The following is a 21,308-nucleotide window of genomic DNA, read 5'->3' as shown; positions in this document are numbered from 1 at the left end:
GTTCAACGGATTTTGGGCAGGATAGGGGGGTGTTTTTCTGTATTTGCCGTGTTAAATATGTTTAAAGTGGTATGAAAGGTTTTGCTTTAAAAAAAAAAAAAAAATAAATAAAGCAAAAAAAAAAAACATGTTATGTGTAATAGTTTTACAAAAGGGGTAGTGGCGCTGTAATTGGTATAAGAGATAATTAGTCCATTCGATGAGTATCCTTATAACAGGCCTCGACAAAATCCGGGCGCCCAATCGCAATTGCGACAAGAAATTGTGACCTGGCACCTGGGGAAGCTTAAGGCTGCAGAAGGCCGCAAAGCCGCGGCCTCAATTACCGGCCGGCGTGGGGAGCGATCGCGGCCGGTAACTGAGGCCGCATCTTCACAGAAGGAAGCGCGGGCCGGCCGGTAATTGAGGCCGCGGCTTTGCGGCCTTCTGCGATCTGGCGCCATCTTGTGGTAGCCGTTGACATTACAGGTTACATTACATTACAATTACCAAAACAGCAGTTCTGTGTTTTTCACTGTTTTCACTGCCCTCTCCTTCCCTCTAATTAGTACCCCCAAACATTATATATAACACCCTAGAGAATAAAATGGCGGTCGTTGCAATACTTTCTGTCACACCGTATTTGCGCAGCGGTCTTACAAGCGTACTTTTTTTGGGAAAAAATACACTTTTTTTAATAAAAAAATAAGACAACAGTACAGTTAGCCCAATTTTTTTTTTATATTTTGAAAGATAATGTTACGCCGAGTAAATTGATACCCAACATGTCACGCTTCAAAATTGCGTCCGCTCGTGGAATGGCGACAAACTTTTACCCTTTAAAATCTTTAAAAAATTCTACAGGTTGCATGTTTTGAGTTACAGAGGAGGTCTAGGGCTAAAATTATTGCTCTCGCTTTACCAATCGCGGCGATACCTCACATGTGTGGTTTGAATACCGTTTACATATGCGGGCGCTACTCACATATGCGGTCGCTTCTGCGTGCGAGCTTGGTGGGACGGGGTGAGGTTTTTGGCTCCTAACTTTTTTAGCTGGCTCCTAGATTCCAAGCAAATTTGTCAAACCCTGCCTTATAATGATATTAAATAGTGTGTGACTCACACTTGTGATGGGTGGTGGAGTGGGGGGAAGGAAATTGGTAAAAATGCAAGTCCCATAAATAAAAATTATATACAAAGTCCATATTCCAAGGCAAGCCTCCATCGGGGAGATGAAAGCCGGCTCCAATATGCAAAGACAAGAAGAAAGAAGGCGCCACCAGGTAAGGAACAGTGCAATTTTTAATATGACAATAGGTGCATTATCCATTTACATTAGATATTCTTTACATTCGGCATACATGTCCTAACTGGCCCATGTTGTGCCGATCATCCGCACTTGATGGAAGCTGTATGTGTTGTCTCTAGTCGCCGACTACTGTGGAACCAGGAAGCAAATACTTGAAAAAGGAGCGCTCTTAGTCATCTACAGCGCTGGCCCTGAAACGTCGTCGCCTAGTTACTGCCCGTGAAGTCAACACGCCTCTACGCTCTGTCCCAAGCCTTGTTCCTGCTGCTCACACCACCCGGACTTCCTGGTTTCACAGTAGTCAGTGATTAGAGGACTGAGAGACAACACGTACAGCTTCCACCAAGTGCGGATGATCGGCACAACATGGGCCAGTTAGGACATGTATGCCGAATGTAAAGAATGTCTAATGTAATGCACCTATTGTCATATTAAAACTTGCACTGTTCCTTACCTGGTGGCGCCTTCTCTGTTCTTCGTCTGTGTAATAGTTTTGCACAGAGCAACCCCAATCCTCTTCTTCTCGGGGCCCACACCAGCGCTCCTGGCCACTCACCGTTGATCAGTGCTGTCAGGTCACCTGTGGCCAGGTGACAAGTGCACCCCGTTGGGGTCAGGGATGCACCACAGGGTAGTGAACCCTATGGCCGACTGCTGCGATCAGAGAGGAAGCGTGAGCTCAAGATTCCCCAGGGCGCGGAGTCTAAGACCCAGTTTTGTGTTCACCAGAGCCTGTGGTGGTGAGGATGGCCTTCGCCGCAGCTGGATCCAGGTCGCGACCCCTGGGGTCCCCAAGGTCACGCTCCGCAGGGAGAGAGGGCAAGCAGCAACCAGGACAAGCGATAGTGATGGGTAAGCCAAGATCGGGGCAACAGGCAGACAAGGGTAAACAAGGAACAGGCCAAGGGTCAGGGAAACAGACAAACAGGAGAAGTCAGAGACGAGCCAAGGTCAGTACACAGGAAGGTAAACGTAACACACTGCAGACAGGAACAAGCTACAAACAAAGGTTGAACAGCACTGCAGACCTGTAGTGCAACAGTTAATATAGACTTCCTGGGATGGCATACAGGGAGGAAGGTGACAAAAGACAGCCAGAAAGAGGGTCAGGCCTCTAATGAACACATGAGACAGGTAAGCTGCCAGACTTTATTGCATATCCATGAAAAGTGGCCCTAATAGCAAGCCGCTTGCTATGGGAACACTGGTGAGTGCTCACTCCTGAGCCCTGCTCTATGCATCTATAAGACACTTAGAGCCGTGGCTCAGCCCCACCCCCCCTCTCCTCATTGGCTCGCTGGCTGTGACTGCTGTCTCAGCCAATGATGAGAGGGAGTCCATGGACAGCCAAGGCTCTTGTGCACATCGCTGGATCAAATTTAGGCTCAGGTGAGTATTGAGAGTATCGAGCTATGGAGGGAGCAGCACACAGAAGGTTTTTTACCTTTATGCATAAAAGTAAAAAACCTTCAGCCTTTACACTGACTTTAAGCAGAATGTGACATATTTAAAATGATTTCATACTAACTATATACAATTAGTGAGCTTTGTTGGTGGTTTGTCTTCCTCTGTAGAAAAGCCAGCCGTTTTCATGAAATCCTTGGACGACGCAGTGGGTGAAGAGCGAGGAACGATTACGCTGAAATGTGAAGTCTCCAAACCCAACGTCACACCAGTGTGGAAGAAGGATGACCAGGTCTTACCAAATGGAGACAAGTACCAACAGATACAGGCCGGCAAGACCGTCTCTCTTATCATCCACAACCTGAACAAGTCCGATGCCGGACTATATGTCTGCGACATTGGAACTGACGTGGCCAGGTCCAAAGTTGGAGTACAAGGTATTGTTTAAAACACATCTTTAGTTAGATTGAACCAGTCTGCCCTCTACCTACAACAGTGTAGATCAGTGGCCTCCAAGCTGCGGCCCAGGGGCCAGATGCAGCCCTTTGCTTTCTTTTAGACAGCCAGCCCTTGAGGCACTGTGTCATTCCCTGATACCAACAATGGAACCTAATTTCCCCTTCCACTAACACCAGTGAAAGGGCACAATGACACTAATGATGGGACACAACTCCTCTCAGTGACACCAACAATGGGGCCCAATGACAGCAATGACAGGAATAAATACCCCACTCAAGATTCTAAACTCCTCTGCTCACACCAATGAGAGGAACAGGTTCGTAAAATCGACTCTACAGCAACTCCAACAGATGAGAGAGAACTGCTCAATGTATTAAGCGCCTCGTATCCACTTATCCAGCAATCCAACGGAAAGGCCAATTTCAAAGCTTTCTGGGTTTTTCTGGGCTGCCTTGGCAAAATACCTAAAGGTTGCCTCAAAAAAGTCTCAGTGCAGGCAGCTGTCGCTCATTTACTCCTTAGCGCAGTATCAATCTTTACATAGGCTTCCTATGGTTAAGCTCCTTGACAAGTAAAACGCGTTGGACTGATGAATAAATGGATACAAGGTTTTAAATACAGTGAGCGGATCCCTCTCTTCTGTTGGAGTTTCATGTAGCCATATCTGATGTTCATGTATACCTTTTTATTAACAGCAGAGCTTAGAGCCATATTTGTATTTCGCTGTTTGGTTTACCTTTGATTCACTTCCTCAGAACTCAACATTGGAATCACAAAACGCCTAAAGAGCACTGAGGCAAAGGACGGAGAGAGCTGTACGTTCGAATGTGTCCTTTCTCATGAGAGTATAGACGAATGCTACTGGACAGTGAACGGACTGGAGGTGGAGAATGATCGGAGGTTCGAGGTGTCCAATAAGGGCCGGAAGTACTCACTAAACATCAAGGAGGTGAGAGCCAGTGATGCCGGTGATGTGGTCTTCACTGCCCGAAACTTATCCTCCAAGGCCTCCTTAACTGTCAAAGGTAAGTCCTTACAGTATACCCCCCCCCCCTCAAGAAAATACTGTGTGTGGAGTCAATTGCTACTGAAAATACCTAAAGCCCTACTCCTACCAAAACCTTTAAACCTTTTCTTTTAGCTAGAGTCTTTGGGGTTGATTTACTAAAGACACATAGACTGCATGAGGTGTGAAGCTTTGTTGACTTCTACCATCCAATCATGTGCAATCCAAATTCTGTTCATCTTCCTTGCACATGATTGGGCATTCTTTGCAAAGTGAATTTCCCACACATTTAGTAAATTAAGTGGAAAGTCCCCTGCAAAGTGAATTTTCCCCATATTTCGTAAGTTAAGGGAAAAGTTCCTTGCAACGTAAACCAACTTTAGTCCTTTTGTAAATCAGCCACCGTGTTTTGTAAATCAGCCACCATGCTTGGTTTTGCAAAGCCAAATCCTCCAAGCCTCAACCATTCCCGTGTCTTCCAGGTAAACCAGCTGTTATCACAAAACCTCTTGAAGACAAGTCTGTTACTGCTGGAGAAAACATTGTCTTGAAGTGTGAGTTTTCCAGTGAAGAGACGAGCGTGAAATGGACCAAGGATGGCAAAGTGCTGAAGAGGAGCCAGAAATACGAGATTGTTCAAGAAGGTACGGAATCCAGGCTGATTATCCATGAAACATCATCCAAAGATGCCGGAGAATACATCTGTGAGACTGCTGATTCCAAGACCAAAGCCGCTGTTCAGATCACAGGTAAGCGTAGATGGCCATGAAGGCAAATCAGAACTCTGGCACTTTTTCTTGATTCAAACCTCATATAGTACATATCTTCTCCTCTACTACTTGGCTAGTGTATTCTAGATCAGTGGTCCTCAACCATAGCCCTCAAGTACCCCCCCCCCCCCCCAACGGGCCATGTTTTCAGGTTTTCCTTTACTTTGCACAGCTGCTTTAAATCAATATCAATGACATGGTATTGATAAGAGCTATTTTATCTAAGGGAAGTTCCCAAAACCATGCCCGGTGGGGGTACTTGAGGACTGAGGTTGAGAACCACTGATCTAGATTACTGTCTTGTCCTGCTATAATGAAATACATTTTAATCTGTTTCCAGTATATGATTGAAGTGGTATTAACCCCCCCCCCCAAAAGTATTATATTGCAGTTTACCAATTCTTAAATGTGGTGAACCTGAAGAGAACTTTAGGTCCCGCTCCGGCTAATACAGCCAAATCCAGTGGGTTCCACTAAGGGTGCTGGCTGGGTAAAGTGTCCGTCTTGACTACTTGTCAAAAGGAATGTCCCAAAAGGTGCACATCACACAAACCCATGCAGCCTTAATCTAATTCTGGCCGGCCCCCCTCGACACCAGGGGCATCGTGAGGGTGTGGCTAGGGAGGCTGGAGCCCCGAATGGGTCCCTGAAAAGCCCAGAGTGTCAGGAAAGCAGCATCCAATTGACAGCCCCGAGCGCCGCCGCCCGCCGCCGAACAGGGACCGTTATGATTAGGAACGGCGCCGAGTGTGGCCGAGTGATATTGCAAGTCCCGCCTTCTGGAGCCTGCAGCTCCTATGATGGACATCCCACAGGTCCAATGCCGGGACCGCCGGACGTGTGACGTCCATCATAGGCGCCGCAGGCTCCAAAAGGCGGCAATTACAAGCCACATCACTGTAAAGATCCCGGTTCGGGCGGGCGGCTCTCCTCTCCTCCTTTTTGGCTAGCTGGCTGCCTGCCGTGACACGTGATGGGTGTATGTCAGGTAGGTGAAGTCATTGTGTATGTCAGGTAGGTGAAGTCATTGTGTATGTCAGGTAGGTCCATGTTACATGTATGTCAGGTAGGTGAAGTCATTGTGTATGTCAGGTAGGTCCATGTATGCCAGGTAGGTGAGGTCAGTGTATGTCAGGTAGGTCCATGTATGTCAGGTAGGTGAAGTCAGTGTATGTCAGGTAGGTCTATGTATGTCAGGTAGGTGAAGTCAGTGTATGTCAGGTAGGTGAGGTGAGTGTATGTATGTCAGGTAGGTGAGGTGAGTGTATGTATGTCAGGTAGGTGAGGTGAGTGTATGTATGTCAGGTAGGTGAGGTGAGTGTATGTATGTTAGGTAGGTGAGGTGAGTGTATGTATGTCAGGTAGGTGAGGTGAGTGTATGTATGTTAGGTAGGTGAGGTCAGGTAGGTCAGTGTGTCAGGTAGGTGAGGTGAGTGTATGTATGTCAGGTAGGTGACACTACAAATTTACATACAAATTACAAAATAGTCTATAACAATAGATGATATATGTATACATCTACAGTGGTAAAAATAATGGTTTGACCCTCTGCAGATTTTGTAAGTTTGCCCACTCAGAAAGAAATGAAGGGTCTATATCGGGCGGTTTGGGCGTTTTTGAGCGTTTCTATTTCCCATATAAAGTAATGGAAACGCTCGATTCAAGCGACTAGCGCGACAACGAGCGTTTGCTACGGGCGTTTTGTCGCTTTAATCAATAGAACATTTCACCCAGGCAGAAGATAAAAAAAATCTACCAACATAGCAACAAGTGATGAAAAGATGATCATTTTTCCTATTGGCTAAAATAAAAAACGTCGAAGTACAAAAACGTCGGACGACGCTGTATGCAAACGCGCAAATAAGCATGAATACGTGCGACAAAACGCCGGAAAAAAACGCTGGAAAAAACGACCGAACGTCCTACGCTCAGGTGTGAACGCAGCCTAATTCAGGAGTACAGAAAGTGGACAGTTAGCTTTATCAAACCCTTCTATCCTATTATTCCTGGTAGGACTTTTAAAGGAAGTGGCTTGGGCTGTTTTTTGGGCCCATCATCACATCAAGGTAATAGACTCTTCCCAAGCTATTCTGCACAGTTTTGTATCACTTGCTGTTCTGTAATCTACACTTTTTGGAGCCTGGTTAAGATTTACATTGACTTCAATGGGACTTTCAGTTTGGAAATTCCTAATTTTCAGTGGTTTCCGAGTTTGGCTGTCAACTACTGAGTATCTACCTCCGCGTCATTATGGCTGTAACTTTCTGTTGCAATAAAGTTTACTTTGGTACTAGAAAAAGTTTGGCTTATTGAAGTTCAAACTCCATTTAAAACAAAAAATGTTTTGCTTAGGCCTCGTACACATGGACGGGCTGTCCGCTGAAAACGGTCCGCCGGACCGTTTTCAGAGGACATGTCCGCCCGGAGATTTCTGTCTGATGGTTGTACACACCATCAGACAGAAATCCGCGCGTACACGATACGCGGTGACGTGGCTGCGCCGTCGCCGCGCCGATGACGCGGCGACGTGCGCGCCCCTGGAAGTTCAATGCTTCCACGCATGCGTTGAATCGGCATGCTAAGAAACATTTGTCCGCTGGAAAATGGTCGGCTGGACAAATGTCCGCTGGAAACCTGTCCGGTTGGCCGTACACACGACCGAACATGTCTGCTGAAACTGGTCCACGGACCAGTTTCAGCAGACATGTTCGGTCGTGTGTACGAGGCCTGAGAAATCCACTTGAGGTGACTTCTAACCAACTCTTGTAGTTTTGCACTCCCCCTTTTTTTTTATGATTAGACAATTTTGTTTAAAATCCACTCTTTTTTTTTGCAAATATTGATTAATTTTGATTTGCTGTTTAACAGAAAAACCCAATCGATTCACCAAAGAGATTTCTGATGTCAAGGCTGAGGAAGGGGAGGAGGCCGTATTTATCTGCGAGACTGAGAAAACTGCTGCTACCGTAAAATGGAGGAAAGGCATCTCTGAACTCAAGGCGTCTAAGAAATTTGAGATGACTCAGAAGGGCAACGTCCTCAGCCTGACTGTGAACGACCTGGAGAAGAGTGACAGTGACACCTACATATGTGACATTGGAGATGCCCAGACTAAGGCCTCTCTCACTGTGAAAGGTATGACTAGCTTATACATAATATTATTTTATAAAACATCATCATTTGCTGTGTAAAATTGGGTTACTAATGTGCATCAGGAGCAGGGCCGATCCTAGGCAGGGTGCTATGCACCCAGGTGCCTGCAGAGGTGGGGGCGCCGAAGTGGCAGAGTTTTCCCCTCCCTCCTTCTCTCCTTGTTTGTGTCCGTCCAGAACTAGTGTTCTGAGCATAGGTGTGTGTCCGTCCAGAACTGAGGTGTCTCTGACCATCTCCTGTACTATGTCTGCAGTCTCTGACCATCTCCTTTACTATGTCTGCAGTCTCTGACTGTCTCCTGTATTATGTCTGCAGTTTTTGACTGTCTCCTGTACTACATCTGCAGTCTCTGACTGTCTCCTGTACCACGTCTGCAGTCTCTGACCGTCTCCTGTACTATGTATGTGGTCTCTGACCATCTCCTGTATCATGTCTGTGGTCTCTGACCATCTCCTGTATCATGTCTGCAGTCTCTGACCATCTCCTTTATCATGTCTGTAGTATGTCTGGGGGCTCTTTCTAACAGACTCTCTAACAGAAGCCCTCTTTGTGTCCATCAGAGATTCCCCCCTCCTGGTCCAAATAAAGTACTCTGCTTCTCTTCTTGTATTTTATTTATTGTTAAGAGATCATGTAAGGATCCCAGGGTAATGAAGACTTTGTGGAGGAGCATCTCTGTGGTTGAGTCCTTGCCATAGAAACATTTGTAAAGGGGAGGAGTTACTAAAATGACCATGCCCATGTGGGGGCACCAGAAATATTTCTGCACCCAGGTGCCTGTGACCCTAGGATCGGCCCTGATTAGGAGGCCTACAAAATTATGTTTCAGTATTTTTTGAGAACCACTAAAAGATATGGCTGATGCTTGAGCAAGTGCCAAACAAAAGAAGCCGCACTTCTGCTTACCCTTTTTCTTTGTATTAAAAAAAATCAAACCCCCCAAAACTTGATTTTTCCCCCCGGGATGTATTCACAAAGTGAAATTGCAGCACATTGCTCTCTGCCAGATCCTTACCCCTATTTCCGCAATGAGTTTCATCTCAAAGGGGCTTAATCACGAACCCTTATGATTAAGCCCAGTTTGGGGTGATGAACATTGAAGAGGTAGAAGCACAGTGTGGCTATCACCTGGTGAAGACTGGAATGTTGTGGTGGCCTCTCTTGCACCTCCTGTTCAACATGGATGGAGATGGAGACAGGAAGGCCCGGATTCACAGACACTGGCGCATATTTATGCCGCCGTAGCGTATCTCCTTTACGCTACGCCGACGCAGCGCAGAGAGGCAAGCACTGAATTCACAAAGCACTTCCTCCCAAATCTGCGCTGGGTTTCTCAGGCGTAAGCCGGCGTAGGTGGAAGTGGGCGTGAGCCATGCTAATGAGGCGTGAGCCCATGCAAATGATGGGCCGAGTGCCAGACAGATACGTATCGCCAACTGCGCATGCGCCGTCCCGTGGACGAATCCCAGTGCGCATGCTTACAAATACGTCGGAACAACTGCCTAAGATACGCCGGATCAATGCCTACGGCGTGAACGTAACCTATGCTTAGTCATATTCACGTCCTACATAAAATACGTCGGCTTGTGTTCCCTGGTGCAGCCCTTTGCATGGATGCTGCTGAGTTACACCTAATTTATGCGGCATCACTTAACGCCGGACATATGACTTTACGCGCACTGCGTCGTACGTACGTACGTACGTACGTACGTACGTACGTACGTACGTGAATCGGAGTACCTTCCTCATTTGCATATGTGAATAGAAAATCAATGGGAGCGCCAAATACGTCCAGCGTAAAGTATGCGCCCACTCTACCCCGGCATAGGCAAGTTACGTCGATCGGATGAAGCCTATTTTCAGGCGTATCTAGTTATGTGGGCACGGCGCACAGATACGACGGCGCATATTTGCACTTATGCGGCGTATCTCGAGATGCAAGTGCTTTATGAATCCGGGCCATAGTGTGAGGGCACAGAGTGGCATGAGTGCTGGAGTAGCTGGCTGGTGATGTCCACTCTTCATATGGGTAGAGCAGGTAGTCGCAGTCCTCAGAACAGGATGCAGAAGCAGCTTGGCACCAGAAAAAAATGTGCTGAAAAACTCCGCTTATACTCGAGTATATACAGTAATTTTTTTTTACTCTATATTCCAAATGCTGTTTTTTTTTTTTTTTTGAACACGTGACCAGCAGCAAAGGACTAGCAGCTCCTCCTGCCACTGTTTCCCTGCAGACAGGCTGGGAAAGAGCTGGGTCATGTGATAGCTTTATAACAATTAGGAAAAAGGTACTTTTGTATTATTTTAAAATAACAACCGAGCCATCATCCCCGTACAGAAATAGAAATAGAAGGAACAATGTAAATTAAACAGTGTTTATTTTCACTTTAAACTATCTATAGCTATATCATCCTCAGTCATACACACTAATACACATAAACTTTCCTGGGGACTGAGCCCCAAAAGGAGCGCAACAATCATCAGAATAAGAGGGCTCCGTACCATCAGATGTGCTGCCCTTTACCAAACTGCCTTTCTGTTTTTGCAACACCCAAATACCCTCTACCTGTCTGGAGGCCATGATAACTAAAATGTGAAAAGAGGGTGGACAATCAGGACTTTTCCGGCTCTGCAGCACCCCTCTATAATGGCTATCCAAAGGCAAACTCTTGGAATCAGCCAAGAGTAGCTTCTTCCTACCCATTTGACTGACTCATACCTTCAAGGTAAGACCTTTACCACCTTACATGTTCACACTACAAGCCTTATGCCACGTACACACGATCGGAAATTCCGAAAAGAAAAGTTCGATGTGAGCTTTTGGTCGGAAATTCCGACCGTGTGTAGGCTCCATCTGACTTTTTCAGTCGGAATTTCCGACAACAAAAAAAAGAGAGCTGGTTCTCAATTTTTCCGACAAGAAAAGTTCTTGTCGGAAATTCCGATCGTCTGTATGCAATTCCGATGCACAAAAAAACACGCATGCTAGGAATCAAGCAGAAGAGCCGCACTGCCTATTGAACTTCATTTTTCTGGGCTCGTCGTATGTGTTGTACGTCACCGCGTTCTTGACGGTCGGAATTTCCGACAACATTTGTGTGACCGTGTGTATGCAACACAAGTTTGAGCCAACATTCCGTCGGAAAAAAAACCACGGTTTTCTCGTCGGAATTTACGATCGTGTGTACACGGTAAAAGTCCTTTCCTTGGCCCAGATTGATCACCTCAGGCCCCGTACACACGACCGAGTTTCTCGGCAGAATTCAGCCAGAAACTCGATGGGAGCCGTATTCTGCCGAGGAAACCGGTCGTGTGTACACTTTTGTCCGAGGAAACCGACGAGGAACTCGTCGAGCCAAATAGAGAACATGTTCTCTATTTCCTCGTTAGTCAATGGGGAAACTTGGCTCGCCGAGATCCTCGGCGGCTTCACAAGGAACTCGACGAGCAAAACGATGTGTTATGCCCGTCGAGTTTCTCGGACGTGTGTACGGGGCCTGAGACATATAATCCCTACGTCAAGATGTGCTTTTTTTTAGACCTGTGAAGGGTTTAAATTTTATCAACTTGCCTGTTTTCACTTGAGCAACAATTCAAAAATTCATGTTGTCGCAGAAATGTCTTTGTCAGAGCTGCCTGTCTTGTTGTATTGTGTGATTTTGTTGTATGCACTCACCCCAACTGAGGAGGACATCAAAGTTTTTCAGTGAGAATACCGAAGAGTTCTGAAGAATGGCCAGTTTTCCACAATTCATCGGTCTCACAGACTTTCTCATGCCAGATCTCAGTTTCTCACCTTCTGTATTCGTTTTAGGCCAGAAAATTCTCATAGTAGAAGATCTGGAAGATGTTGAAGTATATGAAGGGGAAACTGCAACTTTTAAATGTAGAATCGCACCAGCAAACTATGGGAAAGTGCATTGGTTCCTGGACAAAACCCCGTTACATACCAACAAAGTCAATGAAGTTCAGTCACTACCGGGGGGCTATCACACACTGTCGCTCAACCAGCTGGGGGTGAAGGATTCTGGCATGGTCACGTTTGAAGCTGGTGATCAAAAAACATCTGTAAAACTATTAGTGAAAGGTAACAGTAGGGGAATGCATGGTCTAGATCAATTTAATAAAGGATGAGAAAAAGTTGAAATTCGAATTAAAAATGAATTTCACCAATTGTGCTTTGAAAGCATCACTTCTTTTAAATTAAATTAATTGTATTTAAATATTTAATATCGCTAACTGTTGTTCACAAATATCTATATTTACAAAATAACTTTAAAAAAAATTACTTTGTCAAATTTGCCCAAAATTTTTTAGGAATGCGTCAGGCCCAGGATTTGTTTTCTGCTCCTTTAGCCCAAAGTGGATTTTTAGAAATAAACAAAAACCAAAAGGTTGACGCTGCGCTAAATTAAATATTGAATTATAAATGTAAATAGCTGCTAGCACTAAATTGTGTACAACAACTTGGTAACATAAAAAAGAAAAAAACAGTGCAGCGCTAGTGAGTGATATTGTGCTCATATAAATTAATAATAAACAAAAAAAGTCATTCTGGAATAAACTGAAAATTTAGCCAGAATAGGAAAAAACATAAAAATGCAAAGCCAGAATAGGAAAAAACATAAAAATGCAGCCAGAATAGGAAAAAACATAAAAATGCATAGCCAGAATAGGAAAAAACATAAAAATGCAAGCGAGAAGCATCGGAACAAGAGATCGGAGACGTTTTGCTATCCATGCTGTATTTATATTGCCTAATTGTAAGTGCAATTTTTATTAAACCCTCTTCTATTTTTAAACGTTATACGCTATGAGAGGTCCTTCTTCTCTTTTTTTTTGGTTTATGACTCTTCGGATTGTATGCTGAGCTATACCGTGGTTATCTTGACGGCTAAGGTATTGGGAGACCAGACTTCCCACAGGCCCTATTAGACTGATGCAAAACAGTCTTTTCATCTGGTAAGCAGGCAATCTTATCCTTCCTCACGGGTGTATTGGTGACAGCTTACCTCACATCAATCAAGAGTCTTTCACATTGTCTGCACAATCCACTTCTCTTTCACAAGGAAAATTACTGGATAGAGTCATATGAACTTTGTTTCGTGGCTTTTTAAGACTTTTCTTCATATATCCATCTGCATTTTTATGTTTTTTCCTATTCTGGCTAAATTTTCAGTTTATTCCAGAATGACTTTTTTTGTTTATTATTAATTTATATGAGCACAATATCACTCACTAGCGCTGCACTGTTTTTTTCTTTTTCAAAGTGGATTTTTGCCAGGAGCTATGAAACATCTAAAGCCCCCGTACACACGAACGGTATTCCCGACAGAAAAAGTCAGATGGGAGCTTTTGGTCGGGAATTCCGACTGTGTGTATACTCCATTGGACTTTTTCTGTTGGGAATTTCGACAGAAATAGATTGCGAGCTGGTTCTCAATTTTCCCGTTGTAATTTATGACAGACTTTTCTCCCGATCGGGTGTACGGGGCTTTAGGCTTAATTTACCAGAGACATCTTTTGACTTCAGAAAAAAGATGTAAAGATAAAAAAAACGTATTTAAAATTAAGATTTAGAAAATTTTGAATTTAGTGCATCCCCAAAAATTCTGCTTTATAAAAAAAGAAACTTGTTTACAAATATCCAGATTTACAAAATTACCTTTTTGTTATTATTTTGAAATTTTTTAAAATGTTAAAATTATGTAAAATTGTAATTATGTTAAAAATAACTTTTTAAAGTTTACTGTCAAATTTGATTATGCTACGTATAAAAATTTTCAAGAACACATCAAATCCCGGATTTGCTTTCCGTTCATTTAGTCCAAAGTGGATTTTTGCCAGGAGTTATGAAACATCTAAGGCTTAATTTCCAGAGACATCTTATAGCTTCAGAAAAAGATTTAAAGATACAAACATATTATTTAAGATTTTAAATTTGAAAATGCTTTTTGTTATTAATAAAGAGATTTTTTTTTTAGAATAAAGATTTATAGCCAGATTCAGATACAATGGCGTATCTTTTGGCCGGCGTAGCGCATCCCATTTGCACTACGCCGACGTAACATAGTGAGGCAAGTACAGTATTCACAAAGCACTTGCTCCGTAAGCTACGTCGGCGTAGGGGCAAATGGGCCGGCGTAACCCCGCCTAATTCAAAGTAGGCATGTAGTGGGCGGGCTACATTTAAATTAACCATGACCCCATGTAAATGAGGGCCGTTTGTACGGCGCATGCACGCGCATGCTCAGAATCACGTCGCAAATACTCCCTAAGTAACGACGTCGGCTCAATGCTTTCGACGTGAACGTAACCTACGCCCAGCCCCATTCACCTACACTTAAGCAAACAACGTAAAATACGACGGATGTTCCGTCGTCCATACCTTGCATGGGCTGCGCCATCTTTTTGGTGGTTTATCTTTACGCCAGCGTATGTCTTACATAAACGGCGTAGCTTACTGCGACGGGCGTACGTACGTTCGTGAATCGGCGTATCTTGCTCATTTACGTATTAAATCCACGTACACGCCCCTAGCGACCAGCGTAAATATGCACATAAGATACAACGGCGTAGGAGACTTACGTTGGTCGTATCTTAGCAACAGTGAGGCGTATCTCATTTTAAGAATGCGCGCAAAGATACAACGGCGCGCATTCGGACTTACGACGGCGTATCTACTGATACGCCGTCGTAAGTCTCTCTGAATCCGGCTATGTGTGCCCTGAAAGACCCTAAAATTAAAATTTGGTGCATCCCCATAAAATTCTCCCTTAAAAAAAATTCTGAAGTATTATTTTAATGTTATTCTAGAGAAACCTTCTATCACCAATTTGGAAGTATCTCAGGGCGAAAGTGCAACCATTACTTACAAAACCTCAAAACCTAATGAGCCTGTTTCCTGGTATAAAGATGGGAAAGTGGTTCGCAGTTCTTCAAAATATCAAATAACCAGATCCGGATGTGAGAACACACTGATCATATGCGACCTGACCAACAAAGACAGCGGCACATATGTCTGTGAACATGGGACGGGCAAAAATAGCACAATTCTTGCTGTGAAGGGTAAGACAAGGAGAATGTTTTATATCTAATTCAGAACTAATTCTAGACCTTGGTGGGAACTCAGCAGACAATTGCAACTTTTCAAGTAAAAAAAACAAGATCCAAAAACTGTTATTTTTATGGTTTTTGTTATAGTTGGGTGTCAGTAGCCCAGACCAGGTCTAGATGATTTTTTTTTAAAGGGGTGTTCCAGTCAGTTTTTATATTTATTAAAAGTCAGCAGCTACAAAAAGTGTAGCTGCTGGCTTTTAATAAACAGACACTCACCTGCTCCACGTTCCAGCGACGCGCCGGCCGGGGCTCCGCTCCTCTCCCCTCCTCTCTGGCCGACGTCTTCATTCCAAGTGTGGGCACCCGGCCGTGACAGCTTTCGGCATGCACGAGCGGCGACGCGCCATCCAATTGGACAGGCGATCGCCTGTCACGTGTCCCAGGCGATCGCCTACAGGGAGGGGCTGCAGAAAGGCGATTAGGCTATTCGCCTTAGCAGCCCCTTGGCGGAAGAAGGGAGTGGGACAGAAAGTCCCACTCCTCCTGAAGCCCCCACTCCCCCCCAAAAAAATTACATGCCAAATGTGGCATGTAAGGGGGTGAGGAGTGGATTAAGCGGAAGTTCCAATTTAGGGTGGAACTCCGCTTTAAATCTGGAACTACAAAATGAACAAAGAAAAACAAGAAAAAAGATGGTCGACTTTTTGAATTTCTTTTCCATGGGAAGAAGATCTTTACGTTGGCCCAAAAGCAAGAAAATATATCGGTATCTTCATAAGTCATTTTGTAAAATATATTTTGGTCGCATTTTTGAAGAATTCTTTACTACCTCGCTGCCATGATGGAGATCTATACAACGTTTGTCCAGTTTTTAATTTTTTTTCTCTGAAGGTCCCGTGTTGCATTTTCTGTTAAGTTCTTACCCCAAATCTGCTGCTACGTAAATTTTCATGTTGTGTTGGTTTGCCTCCTGAAAAAAGAAGAACTCCGACTGATTAACTAATCTTGTGTCTCGGAAACTACATTCCATCTAAAGAATGCATTTTTCTCCCCGTAACTTCTTCATCAAGTTCTTCATCATCATTCATTTAACAACTTTCTTTAGGTCAAGTATGCATGAAACTCTTAATAAAATAAACCTCACCATTCTAAAGTTTTGGCTTATGGTGTTTGTTGCCAACTGTGTGTTGGGTTATTGACCTTACTGCTAGTGGCAAATCTCAAAAAAGATATTCCGAACTGTCATATGTTTGCCAATAGCCTTCTTGTCAACAAATTAAAAAATATGCCTTCTGTGTAAAACCATAGGACTGTTAAAGGGTCATTGGGTACTCCCATATATGTTTATCAGTAGAGAAACACCTTTGTTTTATTACAACCAAATGTTAATTTTAATTATTGTCTGTGCTTTTGCTTTTAATGTTGAAGTTTTTTTCCCATTTGTTGTCATAAGACAGTTTAACTTGTACTGTATGTTAGTTTTAGAACTGAAAATTAGGTCCTAAAATATAAACGGACACCACCCATGGTTTGCAAGCTCCTGAAAACTGCTGGTTGAGATCTGGGGTATTGGAGACCCCTGGGGCCTGAGCAGTTGTTACATACTTGTTTGGGTCATCAAGATCAGGGGTTTCCAAATCACAGCCTGATACAAGATTTTATTTGACTCGCAAGCTAGGGTCAGGCCTCGTTCACACGACCGAGTTTCTCGTCAAAAACCAGCAAGAAACTTGCTGTTTTGTTTTTTTTTGCCGAGGAAACCAGTCGTGTGTGTACATTTTTCGACGAGGAAACTGTCGAGGATCCCGTCGAGCCAAAAAGAGAGCATGTCTTCTTTTTCCTCTACGGGAATGGAGAAACTTGCCTTGTCGAGTTCCTTGACAGCCTAACAAGGAACTCGACGAGCAAAACGATGTGTTTCGCCCGTCGAGTTCCTCGGTCGTGTGCACGAGGCTTCAGTATCTTATCCTCAATGTGCAGAGATTGAGGATTCAGATCAGTAGAGGCTGTCTTTGGTCTGAACTGCTACTCCATTTTCCCTCCCCCGCACTCTCCAGCACAGAAAAACCCCAACCGTCCCGAAGCTGTGGCCCCCGGGCCACTGGTTGGGCACCCCTGCATTAGAATAACCAAAAATATGTGGGTATTGTATGGTCTTGATGGTTTGATCTAAGCACCATCAATTTTTTTTTTTAATAAAGGTCTTGACAAGATTTGAACTGCTGACTAGAAGCCCATAAAGGACCCTTTTGGCTCTTCCAATAGGTGTATTGAATACAGATTCTAATGGTAGAATTGGTGGTCCCTTTAAATATGCTTTTTATGGGCTTAAGCTGGTTTTGACAAGACTGAAACTGTTAAAGTCAACCAAAGGCTGTTTAATTTCAGCGTTTTTTATTGCATCCAAACCTGCTGTTATGTTTCTTGCCACTTGGCCAGTAGGTTGTATAGAGACAAGGGAAGGGTTGGGCCCTGACCCATCAACAATGCATTGGAACACCACTGTTTAGTCCACTTAAAAGAATCATAAGTATGATAAGAAGGGCTTCCAGCCATGAGAAGTTCTGATGTCTAGAAACTCTTCTCATTAAAGTGGATGTAAACTTTTGATGTCACAATGTAGAGAATACGATTTCCTATCATCTGTGCCCAGTCTTGCCACACAGAGTTAATCCAGCGCTGAGCAATCCTCTTTTTATTGTTCAGTCAAATAAAACAGACTTCCAAATAAAGACCAAAGTCCTTGCTTGAGTGACAGGTTATTTACATATCTCGTGCACTAGCTTGCAGACATGCACAGCTTCTTGTCTATGTATATTCTGATGGCTGTTTACACTGAACTGTGGATCACCCCATATTTTGAAAACATTTAATCAAAACACAGGAAAGACAGCCAATCCTGGGAGAGCTGGACGGGAGAGGAGAGGAGGAGAGGGGAGGGGATGTGAATTGTGCACTTTACAGAAGCTGTTGCAGACATGCTAGTGCACAAGATATGTAAATAACCTGTCACTCAAGCAAGGACTTTGGTCTTTATCTGCACAGCGTTTTGGCCTGAATCCTGCTTGTTTTGCGAGGCAACACTCGCAAACCGAGTTACAATTTTTTTAAATGCAGCGCTCGTATTGTAAACGCTGGTTAACCGCGTTACTCGCAATCCTAAGGTTCCACTGTATATGACATTTTTAAAAAAGAGGTAGAAAGGTCAATCGTATTACTGATGGGATAAGCAGAATTTAAAGACATTTGGAATAAAGATGTTTCTTCTACTTTCCTCTTCAACATTTGAACTTTTTCATGTTTCAGCGGTGCAGGCTTTCTTCAAACGTGAAGTGCAAAACGCTGAAGCCGAGGAAGGTGAAACGGCAACGCTTTTTTGCGAGCTGTCCAACGAGAAAGCCGAGGTGCGTTGGAAGAAGGACGCCAAACTGCTGACATCCAGTAGCAAGTATGAGATTAAGATAAAAGACCGCAGGATGGAGTTACTGGTCCATAACCTGACCCAAGAAGACTCTGGAACCTACACCTGCGAAACCGGAGAACTGAACTCTTCTGCCACCTTGACAGTGAAGGGTAGGTTTAATTTTTTTTTTTTTCGAATCAAAACACTAGGGCCCAGATTCACAGAGAGGTGGGCGCACATTACGCCGCCGTAGCGCAAACGGCGTACGCCACGCCGGCGTGACGCAGATATGCAAGCATTGAATTCAGCAAGCCAGTGCTCCCCACGCTGCGCCAGCGTGGCGTGGGATTCGAAGGCGTAAGCCGGTGTAGGTGGAAGTGGGCGTGACCCATGCAAATGAGGCGTGACCCCATGCAAATGATGGGCCGAGCGCCAGACAGATACGTATCATGAACTGCGCATGCGTCGTGACGTGAACGCATCCCCCTGCGCCTGTGCACAACCACGTCGGAACAGCTGCCTAAACTACGCCAGGTCGCTGTGTACGGCGTGAACGTAACCTACGCCCAGCCAGACACACGTCCAACGTAAAATACGCTGGCTTGTGTTCCCTGGTGCAGACCTTTGCATGTCTGCTGCTGGGTTGCACCTCCTTTATGGGGCATAACTTTACACCGGACGTACAACTTACGCGCACCTCTCGTAGCCTGCGTCGGGCACACGCAGGTTCGTGAATCGCCGTATTTCCCTCATTTGCATGTTTGAATGGCTAATCAATGGGAGCGGCACCATGCACCCAGCCGAAATGTGCGCCCACCCTACGCCGGCGTAAGCAAGCTACGTCGGCGGGGTGTAGCCTGGTTTTGGGCGCATATCTGTTTGTGGGTCTGGCGCACATATCTGTTTGTGGTTCCGGCGCACATGTGCTCTTACATCAGGGCATATCTTGTTATACGTCGGCGTAAATGCTTTGTGAATCTGGGCCTAGGGCAGGAGTAGGCAACCTCGGCTATCCAGCTGTGCTGAAACTACAAATCCCATCATGCCTCTGCATCTAGGAGTCAAGTCTGTGATTGTCAGGGTCTTGCAATGCCTCATGGGACTTGTAGTTTCAAAACAGCTGGAGGGCCAAGGTCGCCTACCCATGCACTGGAGGGTTGATTTACTAAAGGCAAATACTGTGCAGTGTCCCTCTACAAGTGAAGTTGCTCCAGAGCTTAGTAAATGAGGTACAGCTTCATCTTGCAAAGAATACCCAATCACATACAAGGAAAATATAAAAAAGCTGCATTTTTGCTTGCACATGATTGGATGATGGAAGTCAGCAGAGCTTCTCCTCATTTACTAAGCTCTGGAGCAATTGCACTTGCAAAGTGCACAATCTACCTCTACAAGTCACAATTGGAGTCTTGAAAATTAGACATGTGCACTGCCGAAAAATTTGTTCATTTTCATTTCATTGTTTTTTTTTTGCTTTTTCGGAAATGCGAAATTTGGAAATTCGAAAATTCGGAATTTCAAAAATTCGAAATTCAGAAATTCTAAAATTTGGAATTTTGAAAGTTCGGAAATTCGAATTCCCGAGGCTCTAGTTGGCTTCAAAAAAGGGTGGGCTCGGAGCACAGAGCACTGCGCCAGGAGCCCACCCAGGTGAAGCTATAAATTGGCTTTAAAAAAGGGCGGGCTCGGGGCACAGAGCACTGCGCCAGGAGCCCACCCAGGTGAAGCTCTAATTAGCTTTAAAAAAGGGCGGGCTTGGGGTGCAGAGCACTGCACAAGTAACCCACCCAGGTTAAGCTCTAATTGGCTTTAAAAAAGGGCGGGCTTGGGGGAGCACTGCGCCCAGAGCCCACCCAGTTGTATGACATTAGCAAATTAATCTTCGCTAAAGTCTTCCTGCTTCCCCTCCCGGCCAATCAGGAAGTGGCTTCTGGGACCCGGTTGGCCAGGGAGTCTTAGGACTCCCGGCCGATCGGAACTCAGGACCCACCTCCTGTTCAGCCAGGAGGAGAAACAACGGCCCTTTGGCAAGCTGAAAAAGGAACAACATCGGCCTCCTATGACTGATCGCTGCCTTCCCGGCTCCATAGAGCTCGCACTGGGCACCAGCCTCCTAGCAGAGCCAATAACAGCAGATTGCAGCAGCCCGAATGATGAGGATGAGCGGGAGCTGGTGCGGAGAGAGCGGGGAGAAGTGTGGAAACTGAGACCGGCTTGTGCACGGAGAGGGAGGGGGCGTGGTGATGGATTGTGAGAGTGAGCGGGACAGGTTTGTTTGCCGCCCCCCCTCCAAAAAAAATATCGAGCATCAGCTGCCACTGTGTTTGGGTGTAATATTGCTTTAAAAAAACAAGATCCCAAAGATTTCCACCACCTGAAAAGGCCTGGAGGAATGTAGTCGGTGACAGGGTTTTTTTTTCCCGCAGCCGTTCAGGTCTTGTTCAAACGAGGCCTCCGTAATGAGAAGGCCAAAGAAGGAAGTACGGTGAAGCTACACTGTGAGCTGAGCAAGGCCGGAGCTCCTGTGAAGTGGACGAAGGACGACCAAATTCTAGTGAGCGGTGAGAAGTACCAAACCAAGCAACAGGGCACGGTGGTGGAGCTTCTCATTCTAAATGCAAAACTAGAAGATTCTGGAGACTACACATGTGACACCGGAGGCCAGAAGAGCTCATCTCACGTGACTGTAACTGGTAAGACTGAGACAAAGGGCTTTTTACTGTGATGAGATTTTTAAGTTTATTTTTTTAAAGTGCAACGTCCACC

At 44.9% G+C, this 21,308-nt stretch overlaps 1 protein-coding gene across 1 annotated transcript in view; it reads left to right on the top strand.

Annotated features, from left to right (window-relative positions):
* The window catches only part of OBSCN (obscurin, cytoskeletal calmodulin and titin-interacting RhoGEF), a 640,872-nt gene that overhangs the window by 195,389 nt on the left and 424,175 nt on the right, over positions 1-21,308 (top strand). Inside the window, exons 35-42 of the mRNA XM_040354276.1 lie at positions 2,863-3,129; positions 3,907-4,176; positions 4,640-4,906; positions 7,796-8,062; positions 11,895-12,167; positions 14,897-15,148; positions 18,446-18,712; positions 20,969-21,235. Of these exons, the coding sequence (XP_040210210.1) occupies positions 2,863-3,129; positions 3,907-4,176; positions 4,640-4,906; positions 7,796-8,062; positions 11,895-12,167; positions 14,897-15,148; positions 18,446-18,712; positions 20,969-21,235 (2,130 nt within the window). The remainder of the gene's footprint in view (positions 1-2,862; positions 3,130-3,906; positions 4,177-4,639; positions 4,907-7,795; positions 8,063-11,894; positions 12,168-14,896; positions 15,149-18,445; positions 18,713-20,968; positions 21,236-21,308) is intronic.

This window comes from Rana temporaria, chromosome 5 (assembly GCF_905171775.1).
Source record: "Rana temporaria chromosome 5, aRanTem1.1, whole genome shotgun sequence".
NCBI lineage: Eukaryota > Metazoa > Chordata > Amphibia > Anura > Ranidae > Rana > Rana temporaria.
The sequence above is the reverse complement of the archived record's forward strand: the minus strand, read 5'-3'. Positions and strand labels throughout refer to the sequence as shown.